At 41.2% G+C, this 12,525-nt stretch overlaps 2 protein-coding genes and 3 non-coding genes across 5 annotated transcripts in view; 2 read left to right on the top strand and 3 right to left on the bottom strand.

Annotated features, from left to right (window-relative positions):
* Positions 1-12,525, bottom strand: part of Bet5 (blocked early in transport 5) — a 550,922-nt gene that overhangs the window by 188,252 nt on the left and 350,145 nt on the right. The gene's annotated exons all lie outside the window — the stretch shown is intronic.
* The window catches only part of LOC128705167 (probable ATP-dependent DNA helicase HFM1), a 163,062-nt gene that overhangs the window by 30,725 nt on the left and 119,812 nt on the right, over positions 1-12,525 (bottom strand). Inside the window, exon 16 of the mRNA XM_070086427.1 lies at positions 6,129-6,273. Within this exon, the coding sequence (XP_069942528.1) occupies positions 6,129-6,273 (145 nt within the window). The remainder of the gene's footprint in view (positions 1-6,128; positions 6,274-12,525) is intronic.
* TRNAM-CAU (transfer RNA methionine (anticodon CAU)) lies at positions 2,181-2,253 on the top strand. The gene has a single exon. It is a non-coding gene; the product is annotated as a tRNA-Met (tRNA).
* Positions 3,330-3,401, top strand: TRNAE-CUC (transfer RNA glutamic acid (anticodon CUC)). The gene has a single exon. It is a non-coding gene; the product is annotated as a tRNA-Glu (tRNA).
* Positions 4,988-5,079, bottom strand: TRNAY-GUA (transfer RNA tyrosine (anticodon GUA)). Its single transcript is given in 2 exon segments — positions 4,988-5,023; positions 5,043-5,079. It is a non-coding gene; the product is annotated as a tRNA-Tyr (tRNA).

The following is a 12,525-nucleotide window of genomic DNA, read 5'->3' as shown; positions in this document are numbered from 1 at the left end:
CATCGAACTTAAGCTAAAGGAATCTTATAGGAGTCAGGAATCGCGGGAAGAACTAAAAGCCATAAATGAAATCGAAAGAAACCCAAAGTATTTCTTCTCCTATGCCAAATCAAAGTCGAGAACAACGTCCAGTATTGGGCCCCTACTTAAACAAGATGGGTCCTACACAGATGACAGCAAGGAAATGAGTGAGCTACTCAAGTCCCAATATGACTCAGTTTTTAGCAAGCCGCTAACCAGACTGAGAGTCGAAGATCAAAATGAATTTTTTATGAGAGAGCCACAAAATTTGATTAACACAAGCCTATCCGATGTTATCCTGACGCCAAATGACTTCGAACAGGCGATAAATGACATGCCCATGCACTCTGCCCCAGGGCCAGACTCATGGAACTCCATGTTCATCAAGAACTGCAAGAAGCCCCTATCACGAGCCTTTTCCATCCTATGGAGAGGGAGCATGGACACGGGGGTCGTCCCACAGTTACTAAAAACAACAGACATAGCCCCACTCCACAAAGGGGGCAGTAAAGCAACAGCAAAGAACTACAGACCAATAGCACTAACATCCCATATCATAAAAATCTTTGAAAGGGTCCTAAGAAGCAAGATCACCACCCATCTAGAAACCCATCAGTTACACAACCCAGGGCAACATGGGTTTAGAACAGGTCGCTCCTGTCTGTCTCAACTATTGGATCACTACGACAAGGTCCTAAATGCACTAGAAGACAAAAAGAATGCAGATGTAATATATACAGACTTTGCAAAAGCCTTCGACAAGTGTGACCATGGCGTAATAGCGCACAAAATGCGTGCTAAAGGAATAACAGGAAAAGTCGGTCGATGGATCTATAATTTCCTCACTAACAGAACACAGAGAGTAGTCGTCAACAGAGTAAAGTCCGAGGCAGCTACGGTGAAAAGCTCTGTTCCACAAGGCACAGTACTCGCTCCCATCTTGTTCCTCATCCTCATATCCGACATAGACAAGGATGTCAGCCACAGCACCGTGTCTTCCTTTGCAGATGACACCCGAATCTGCATGACAGTGTCTTCCATTGCAGACACTGCAAGGCTCCAGGCGGACATCAACCAAATCTTTCAGTGGGCTGCAGAAAACAATATGAAGTTCAACGATGAGAAATTTCAATTACTCAGATATGGTAAACACGAGGAAATTAAATCTTCATCAGAGTACAAAACAAATTCTGGCCACAAAATAGAGCGAAACACCAACGTCAAAGACCTGGGAGTGATCATGTCGGAGGATCTCACCTTCAAGGACCATAACATTGTATCAATCGCATCTGCTAGAAAAATGACAGGATGGATAATGAGAACCTTCAAAACTAGGGAGGCCAAGCCCATGATGACACTCTTCAGGTCACTTGTTCTATCTAGGCTGGAATATTGCTGCACACTAACAGCACCTTTCAAGGCAGGTGAAATTGCTGACCTAGAAAATGTACAGAGAACCTTCACGGCGCGCATAACGGAGATAAAACACCTCAATTACTGGGAGCGCTTGAGGTTCCTAAACCTGTATTCCCTGGAACGCAGGCGGGAGAGATACATGATTATATATACCTGGAAAATCCTAGAGGGACTAGTACCGAACTTGCACACGAAAATCACTCACTACAAAAGCAAAAGACTTGGCAGACGATGCACCATCCCCCCAATGAAAAGCAGGGGTGTCACTAGCACGTTAAGAGATCATACAATAAGTGTCAGGGGTCGGAGACTGTTCAACTGCCTCCCAGCATACATAAGGGGGATTACCAACAGACCCCTGGCAGTCTTCAAGCTGGCACTGGACAAGCACCTAAAGTCAGTTCCTGACCAGCCGGGCTGTGGCTCGTACGTTGGTTTGCGTGCAGCCAGCAGCAACAGCCTGGTTGATCAGGCTCTGATCCACCAGGAGGCCTGGTCACAGACCGGGCCGCGGGGGCGTTGACCCCCGGAACTCTCTCCAGGTAAACTCCAGGACTCTGTAACGCAACACCCAAAGCCTGACAACATTATATTTATAACTAAGAAATAAGCAACAACAAATGTGACTCATGCAATCACTGTTAACTAATAAGATTATTAATTTTAAACATATAGATTCAATGTGAATAAGCTATCTATAGGTAGGGACACATTCACAGATAATACTGACACAATATAACCAAGCCTCGATGGCGCAGTAGGCAGCGCGTGAGTCTCATAATCTCAAGGTCGTGAGTTCGATCCTCACTCGGGGCAGGTTATTTTTATAGAACTTTTAATTTTTTTGTTTTTGTCGGGAAATAAAACCGAAAATTCATGCAATTTATTACATACTGTAATGTTATAAAGTAATATGTGAATATACATAATCAGTTCCTGGGCGAGTTAGACTTGGTCAGGCAAGTAAGTTTATTTAGGTACAGGTCACAGAAGTACAATTATCATACGAAGTGTAAATTATAAGAACATAAGAACATAAGAACGAAGGAACACTGCAGAAGGCCTACTGGCCCATGCGAGGCAGGTCCAAGTCCCTACCGGCTTAAGCCAATGCACCCAACCTAGTCAGGTCAGGTCACATTGACTTAAGGGAGGAACACGGCAACCGACCTGTTAGCACAAGCTATCAGGTCCAACTCACACCCACCCACATCTACTCATGTATTTATCCAACCTATTTTTAAAGCTACACAACGTTCTGGCCTCTATAACGGTACTTGGGAGTTTGTTCCACTCATCCACAACTCTATTACCAAACCAGTACTTTCCTATATCCCTCCTGAATCTGAATTTTTCCAACTTAAAACCATTGCTGCGAGTCCTGTCTAGGCTAGATATTTTCAGCACACTATTTACATCCCCTTTATTTATTCCTGTCTTCCACTTATAAACCTCAAGTAAACCTCAAGTAAGTTTATTTAGGTACAGGTCACAGAAGTACAATTATCATACGAAGTGTAAATTATCTAGCATAATAAATAAATAAAAGTTACTTATTTCCCCTGCTGCCACCAAACCTAGAAAACTAGGAGTTAAGTCACATCCTAGGGAAGGACTTATAGAATAAGCAAATGTTGGGTTATATTAACTCCAAAGGGTTAATAAGCCTAAATCTATGAACATCAAATATATTATAGGTAAGAATATAAATAATCCATCAAAATAAACCATTAATATCAATGTTATAAAGGACCCCAGTAAGTAATTTACACTGTATGATAACTACTTATGTGTACCTGTGCCTAAATGAACATTCATCGACTTATTCGGAGTTACTAACGCTTCAAGGTTAATAATCCAGATAAAAGCTTCGTTTTCTTCTTCTACCCATATCCCGTGTTGTCTAGTGGCTAGGATACGTGGCTCTCACCCGCGAGGCCCGGGTTCGATTCCCGGCACGGGAAAGGATTTTATTCGTAACACTTCCGATTTTTTTCACTGAAAACACTTAGCTAATAACCATAGTTGACAGTGAAAAAATTACTAGCCTCACGACAACTGCTAGTGAAAGTGAATGACCTGTTAAAAGAGTTCACTCAATGCTCAATTACTGTATCCTTCAGTAAACAACAAATATCTACGCAGAACATAAACCTCACTTTAACTGACAAGGAATCAAGCACGACCTGAGATATACAGTATGCTTCACTGACGTATCAGTGGATCCAAATAACAAGCGTTCAGAAGCCTTTGAGTCCTTCATGATAATCCCTGTGACAGATTCCTTGATCATTTCTTGAAAAGACGCCTGTCAGTAGACTCACCACATACGTGGAACAAAGTAAATATTTAGCTGGCATGTACGATACATGCAACTGATTTTGACTGATGAATGTCACAAATGATAGGGCTCATAGGATAGTTGTTCTTGTGCATGTTTAGATCTCTAAATTTAAATTTAATCTAGAGTGCCGTCGGCTGAAGAAGACTTTTTTCTGAGTTAATAACTCAAGATAACCCAAGACAACCAAGCAAGTTTATTTCCAATGGGGTCCTTTTACCTAGGACGAGACCCACAAGAGCCGACTAACTACGCGGTATCTGTTTATTGCTAGGTGAACCAAGGCAGCAGGTTTATAAACGACTTAACACACGTTTCACCAAACTAGGAAAAGCCCACTATTAGTGTACTCACCGTGTAGTTTCATTTTCACTGTCGGCTATTCGACGGGGGTCTTAGGTAATATGCATAAACTTGTTTCATTTTGTATATTACCTGAGACTCCCGTCGAATCGCCGAAAGTGAAACTGAAGCTATGCATAAGCTTGTTTCGTTTTGTATTGAAGTTGGTAGAATTACCGACAATATGTTAGGTAAAAGGACACAAGTACAGCTAATGCGACTTTTTTTTGTGGCAATATTTCGCTCTCCAGGAGCTTTATCAAATCGTTACAAACACTACATGGACACAGAGGGTATACATAGGCTTAGAGTGAGGCGTAATACTAGTGGCAGTAGTTGCAGTGGTAGTAGTAGTAATACATGTGGTAGAACAATCAATTTGCACATGAGTAAAAGATTATAAAAGCTATTACTTGGGTAGCATAAAAATAGGTTAGACAAATATTTGTTAGTGGTTGGATCTGAGAAGGCTTGTACTAGCAACGGCGACTATGTGATGGTTTATTTTGAGGAGGAGTTCTGCTAATACTTCAGAGATGATGAAGCTGCCTTTATTTTGCTTGATTGTGTTAGAAACAGCGATTAATTATGATTTAAGGCATTAACGTCTGCGGAAATTAGGTTCTCTGATCTCACTCACTCCTATTCCAGTCAAGATACGACGACCAAAAGAGGCATCATCGGATTTTTCCTAAGAACATACCGAATTTGTAATCCTGAATTTCTTTACGAGGAATGTACTTACACCAAACCTTCACTGATCTACATTTTCTTTTCTTTTTCATACAACACTGCTAGAGAAGAGCTGTTATATGTTATACGGTAGAAGAAAATGTTCATGTATCTGTTAAACAAAACAAAAAGTTCTCCTTCGAACCGGATTCGAACCAGTGACCTATGGATGTCTGTTTCTGAGTACCAACTACAGTCCACCGCTCTACCAACTGAGCTATCGAAGGAACTGAGCGCATTATCTATGCTACAGTCTTTGTAGGCTAACAGAAATTTAGCACACTTGTTAATACTTGATATAACACAGTCTTTTGCTTCTGTGATTATGGAGGAACTGTCTATGTGTGTATGGGAGGGGAAGCTTAGAAATCTTTGCTTGTAAGGTAAATTCATGTTCCTTCCACTCCTATATAAGCCTTGTGATACTGGCATTACTATTATCATGCAAAGTATAGCGCTAGGAGACTTGACTTGGATTAAGCCCAAAAGCAAAGCGGTTTACTTTTGCACGATCATTTTTCGTCAAAAAACTCCCAGGTATTTATTTTCTGCTACGTGACAATAAGTAGCATGAGTTAGAAAAAGTGTCCATATCTCCCGCCTCGCAGCGGGTTCGACCCAACGTCCTCTCAGGTATGCTATAACGGCACTATAAAATAGCATTACACAAAAGGGCTGACCATGTACTGAAATAATGCTCCATTATATATAGGAAAAGCGCTAAACCTGTGAGGGGTCATACAAACCTTGGGAAATGAAAGGCAATCAGGTTCGATCCAAAATAATGTAGTTTACATGCAATATAACATTGGTAAGCACAAAGAAAGCCACTAGTATGCAATGCATTTCGGGCCAATCCAAATGTAATATCTTTATTTTGCACCCCATACCCATCCTGATCCAAGGAAGGTGAGGTCAAGCTCTTTGACTTCTTTTCAAGTAACTGTAGAGGGAGGGTTGAGGCAGTTTAGCAGTTTTGGGCCCCTAACACTTACTGTGTTCTCTCTCTTAGCATACTCGTGGCGCCCCTGCTCTTCATTGGGAGGGACGGGGATGCTGCATCTGCCAAATCTTACTGCTGATAAACCTTACCTAACCTCGAAATCGTTGTAGTTTATTGCAATGTGCTCATTAAGTTCATGAGACTGGACGTTCAATATGGCTGTGTTAAGCAGTTCACTTCAGTCATGTGATTCCAAAATCACAATATGGAGTTTGTTATACGGTACTGCACGATAAACAATTCGAGTGACTACTATGGTGACTTGATACTGACCTTGTAGCTTGTCTTCAAGCTGGGCTTGCTGGAGGTTTTGTGGGATTTTGTAGTGGCGTGGGTTGTGTTGGACTCTCACATACAGGAAGGTTGAGCGGAGCCATTCCACAGCCACACCTAGGTCCGTCACTGTACCAAGCACGATCTGCACCACAATCAGGTACAACAAAAAGAATAAGTCTAGATCAGACTATTATGTAACACAAGTTATACAGTGGTAGATAGTAGCTATTACAAAAAAGTGCATCCCCTACAGTCTTGAACATTAATAATTAAATACTGGTACAATATCATAAATTTTAAATGCGTCCTGGTGTACGATTCCAATCGTTCATTGCTTACTCTTTATACAAAGATTATTATTGTGTTCACTGGGAAGAGCTTAACCTGTAGGGGTTATACAACACCCGAAAAATAAGAGGTAATTAGGTTTGATCCAAGAAAGAGAGCAGCTCCAATTCTCCCGATCAAGGGCCCTTCACCAACATCAAGGCACCTTCATTGGAAGGTTCTTTACACGGAACTCAAGTTAGGCTGTGGAATGTGTTTTTCGGGCTTTGTTTTATCCCTTACCCAAGGGTAAAGGGTAAGGCACTCAACCACGTATACATGTCCATCTGCTCATATATGTAAATTTATCTTTTTTGTATATTTATATGTATGTGCGCTGGGACATGTTATATAATGTATATCTTTCTTTCTTTACACGTACATTCACACTTAGATATCAAAGTAGGATTACTGTGCCATTGTTTTCCTCCTCCCCCTTTTTCGAATACTTTTTTTTTTATTTCTGTCCCTCCTTAACTACCTTCCTTCCCTCCTTGGATTTGGATTTTGGCACCGGGGACTACGCTGGGCACACGTGGTCTTGCCAGGTAGTGAGAGATGGGAACAGAATCAAAAGGATAGCGCTATTTACTCGTAACTGATCTATATTAGGTCCATCTCCTAATAATGCATAATCGGTCAGAATACTCTTATGGATAAGGGGAAAAAAGTGTATCTTGAGTTATATTTAAATAAGTTTACGTATGTACCTAATTCCAGTACTTTGGCTACTTTTAGTTCATTATCCTTGCCGTTTTTCATTGTTTTACATAAATCATAAAATCAAAATATCAGTAGAATCTGAGCTGAGAACAAATGAATCCTATCAACAGACAACCTGTAACGAATTGTAGCGCGGTTCGATCCCCGGTAGGCATGCTTCCTTAAATTTGCTGCTCCAGTTCACCCAGCAGTAAGTAGGTACCTGGGTGTTAATCGACTATTGTGTGTTCCCCTTCCGGAAGACAAGATTGAAGGACTAAGTAAGTCTATTCAGGTACAGGTACACATAAATACAGTTACATAAATTATCATACAAAGTAGCATATGTCTAGATTACCCCGGATAACCCAACAAAGTCAGAGTGACTTATTTCCATTGGGAAAAAACAGTCCTCGATGACGTACTGACTTTATTAGAATATCCTGAGTGGTTAACCCTACGGATTAGAAATCCGAAAATATCTTATTAAGCTTAAAGTATTGGCTATTTTCTGTGAACTATGTAATCCACTTAAAGAAAACGGCACACCTATGCTAGAGACCAAGGTAACTAAACTGTCTGGATAACATGTGAGTGATGGGGCACTGAATGCATTCTTTGTTATTCACCGAGAAGCTATCAATAAGTTGTATATAATATTAGGGATAATGTAATTACCCAAACAGTACATTTCCATCCGTCGTGGTTTACTTGCATATTCTGTGTATGTATGTAATGTGTCATAGCCTGTCATAGCATGAACCAGTTCAAGAAGAGAGCCAAAAGGTACCTAATGGATGTAGCGACAGAAAGGGAGGAGAGTGATTTCTGGTATAACTAACATACATGTACCTAGTACTGTGATCTATCCTTTCTTTGATGTAAATGTAAATAACTCAGTTTACCGTATTCCTAATATATCTCCTTTTAATGTAATAATATCTTTATTACAAGTACATGTACATGGTATACAGGCCTAACTGACATCAATGACATACTACTATATAGAAAGCCGCTTGTTATGCCGAGCATTTCGGGCAAATTAGGTCAGTTTTGCGACCCACACCAGTCCACTAACACCCAGGTACCCATTTTAAGCTGATGGGTGAACAGGGACAGGGACAGCAGGTGTCTTATGGAAACGCGTCCCTAATGTTTTCCAGCCGTACCGGAGAAGATTCGAACCCCACACCTCAGTGTGTGAGGTGAGTGCGCTAGCGATCGATTCACTTTGTCTGACTTTCTTGGGTTATCCTGGGTAATTACTTATATGCTGTTATGTATGATAATTTATGTAACTATATATATTTATGTCATGTACCTGAATAAACTTACTTATATATGTACAACAGTTCGTTTAGTTCAATGTCTTATTTACGTAACCTGTTTCTTGTGCGAGATTATGCTCTGTATGGTGACTGCTTTCTTTTTTCTGCTAAAAAACTCGCTCTTTTGTAAGGAGACTACTGTATATGTGAGATAGCCGATACTTGCGTGAGACAACTGCTACACGTGACTTGTCAATGGTCCAACCGAAACGTCGTCATAAGATCCTCCTATGTGCTGGTTATTTGTGTATTGTTCCAGTCACGGTATTACGCCTTCTGTTCTTTAATATGATAACTAGCATGCGTTAATTAATCGTCCTATCATGCACCCCATACCCATCCTGTGGGCAGTGGTCAAAGATTACGTATGTGTATATATGTGCTCCCCTACATGTGGTTGTAGGGGTCGATTCTCAGGTCCTGTTCTTGCCTCTTCGCTGGTCGCTATTAGGTTCACTCCTGGCTTCGAGGGCCTTAGCGTATCTCTTCTTAAAGCTACGTATGAATCCTATCTTTACCACATCATTCTCCGGGTCGTTCCACTTCCTGATTACTTAAAGGTCGAAGAAATACTTTCTATCGTCCCTGTAAATCATCTACGTTTTCAGCTTAAAGCTGTGCTCTCCTGTTCACATTTAACATCTCTCAAACAGTATGTCCCTGCCCACACTATCAATTCCTCTAATTATTTAGAATATTATTATATCACCCAAGTCCTTCTGTCCTCTAGTGTCGTCAGGCTGAGTTCCCTTAACTTCTCATAGGACATACCCCTTAATTCCGGGACTAACCTTGTTGCAAACCTTTGCATCTTTTCCAGTTTCTTGACGTGCTCGACCAAGGGTAGGAGAGTTTCAGTGGGGAGAAATAAATGGGATTAGATGAGGGGTTTCAAATAGCGTTAGAGCTAAAGGAGTAGCAATGATGTTGAAGTATAAGTTATGGCAGGAAGATGAGGGAATATAAATGTATAAATTCAAGGATTATGTGGAGTGAAATAAGGGTTGAATGTGAAAAGTGGGCTATAGTAAGCATTTATGCACCTGGAGAAAAGAGAAGTGTAGAGGAAAGAGAGAGATTTTGGGAAATGTTGAGTGAGTGCGTGGGGGGGGGGGGGGTTCTGAACCAAGTGTGAGAGTACTTGTGGTTGGGGATCTCAATGCTAAAGTGGGTAAAAATGTTGTGGAGGGAGTAGTAGGTAACTATGGGGTGCCAGGGGTAAATGAAAATGGGGAGCCTTTAGTTGAGCAATGTGTAGAAAGAGGTTTGGTAATAAGTAATACATATTTTATGAAAAGGAGAATAAATAAGTATACAAGGTATGATGTAGCACGTAATGAAAGTAGTTTGTTAGATTATGTATTTGTGGATAAAAGGTTGATGGGTAGGCTTCAGGATGTACATGTTTATAGAGGGGCATTAGATATATCGGATCATTATTTAGTTGCAGCTACAATTTGAGTAAGAGGTAGATGGGACAAAAGGAAAATGGCAACAGCAAGTAAGAGAGAGGTGAAAGTTTATAAACAAAGGGAGGAGGAAGTTAGGGTGAGATATAAGCAATTATTGGCAGGAAGGTGGACTAGTGGGGGAATTGAAGAGGGTTGGGATAGTTTTAAAAATGCAGTATTAGAATGTGGGCAGAAGTTTGTGGCTATAGGAGGGTGGGTGCAGGAGGAAAGAAGAGTGATTCGTGGAACGAAGTAAAGGGTGTGATAAAAGAGAAAAGGGTAGCTTATGAGAGGTTTTTACAAAGCAGAAGTGTTATAAGAAGAGCAGTGTATATGGAGAGTAAAAGAAAGATAAAGAGTGGTGAGAGAGTGCAAAAGGAGAGCAGATGATAGAGTGGGAGAGGCACTGTCAAGAAATTCTGCTGGAAATAAGAAAAAAAATTGGAGTGAGATAAACAACAAGTTAAGAAAGCCTAGGGAGCGAATGGATTTGTCAGTTAAAAACAGAGTAGGGGAGTTAGTAAATGAGGAAATGGGACATAGATAACATCTCAGAGCCTACATCTCGAATATTTCGTCCAGCTCTCCGGCAGTGGGCTGTGTGCCTAGAATGCTGCAGGCATTTTCCCTCTGGATCGCAACACTGAGTCTCTGAAAGAGGAAGCTGGCCGCTCTGTGATCCTTGGTTTCTGCGATGAATTTTTCACCCAGCTCTTTGAGGAACTTTAGAGTGCACTTGCCCCATGCTCCAAGGGTCTCCGACCCCACTGGGATGAAGTTATAGTAAGGGGGCAGGCCTTCATATCTGCGGGTCTTCTGAGTCTCCCTGTAGCTGGTGGCTCCACCCCCTTCAGCTTCAGCGTATGGCAAGTAGGTGTCCACCAATGTGGCGGCACAGGTGTAGTCCCAAGCAATCTGCTTACCATCCTTCCAGGTTAGCACGGTGGCTCCATCAGGATGCTTTTGACTTCCGTCAGACCTCTGTACTTGGGGTTCCCATTGAGCTGCCAACGGGCTGTGGCGAGGCTTCTCTTTATGATGTCGTTGACCTGCTCATGTCTAACATACTTTCTTTCTGATGTGTGACACACGAGACCATGAATTCCGAACTGATCCTCCGTCGCCCTGCCCCAAATACACTTATGTTCGGTGAGTATGGGGCGGCTAGGCAAAGAGCAACACCAATCCGAATGGCTTGTGGGTCGAGTCGAATGCCCAGAGAGGAATTGAGAACAGCTAAAAAGAAATCTCCTGAATATGGTGCATTCACAGCTAGGAGACGAGCTTTGTCCTTTCCTGAAGCGTTGGTGAGCATTGTGTTGGCGATTTCTTCCATGATCGGTTTGTTCCAGTGGGACTGTTTGTGCTCTTTGGGAGGAGCTGGTCTAGTGGAGTCGGAAAGGGACACGGCTGCTTCATTGAACCTGGGGTCTTGAGCTCCTACCGCACCTCTCAAGCGTTCGGGGACAATCTCCTTGATTAGTCCACTCCACTAATATATATATATATATATATATATATATATATATATATATATATATATATATATATATATATATATTATTGTAACCACGAACGAGTGGTATTGATCAATAACAACACTGCGCTAGCCAAGGATTCGAACCCATGTTGTACTGGCCTGCCTCATGGTGAGAACCACATGACGTTTTAAACCACAGGACCACCCAACCCTACAAGAATGGCGCAGCCAACACACAGCTAGATGTTGGGCCGCCATCCGAGGGCATACGGAGGTGTGGGAGTTTCTAAGCTAATTTCATTCTCATCCCTGTTTGGTGTACTAGCATCACGAGCAGTATTTATATATTATTGTAACCACGAACGAGTGGTATTGATCAATAACAACACTGCGCTAGCCAAGGACTCGAACCCATGTTGTACTGGCCAACCTCATGGTGGTCCTGTGGTTTAAAGCGTCATGTGGTTCTAACTTACCATGAGGCAGGCCAGTACAACATGGGTTCGAGTCCTTGGCTAGCGCAGTGTTGTTATTGATATATATATATATATATATATATATATATATATATATATATATATATATATATATATATATATATATATAACATATATATATAAAGTTGTTTTTGCTCACGGATGCTAGGTATTCTCAAGGATCTCAGTAACTGAGATGAAGCAGTGACAAAGGTTATAGAGCGACAATTTAGAGTGGTAACACAATAAAATTGAGCAATTCATCAAGAACGCACAATAGGACGTGAAAGATCATGCACCTTCCACACATTCCTTGGAAATTGTTCAGTGGAGACACTTCCTGTAGGAGTTTTACACTAGCTGGTGACGCAAGATGCAGTGACAACTGTCTGTAGTAGTAGTAATAATAATAATCATCCTTCATTACTGCATTCTAGCCTCACTAGATTATAAGTTAAGTTAAATATAGCTGTTTGAAAATCTAATATATAGAAGAGAGCGCAAGGGACTAGTTGCCTAAATACACGATTCATAATAAAAAAATATTCAGAATAATAATAAAAAAGTCAAGTTTCTCCTAAATTACCCTAAAGTAATATAACCTGATCGACGGGAGTTTCATCTAGTCTA

This window comes from Cherax quadricarinatus, chromosome 1 (genome assembly GCF_038502225.1).
Source record: "Cherax quadricarinatus isolate ZL_2023a chromosome 1, ASM3850222v1, whole genome shotgun sequence".
NCBI lineage: Eukaryota > Metazoa > Arthropoda > Malacostraca > Decapoda > Parastacidae > Cherax > Cherax quadricarinatus.
This window is presented reverse-complemented; position numbering and strand designations above follow the sequence as displayed.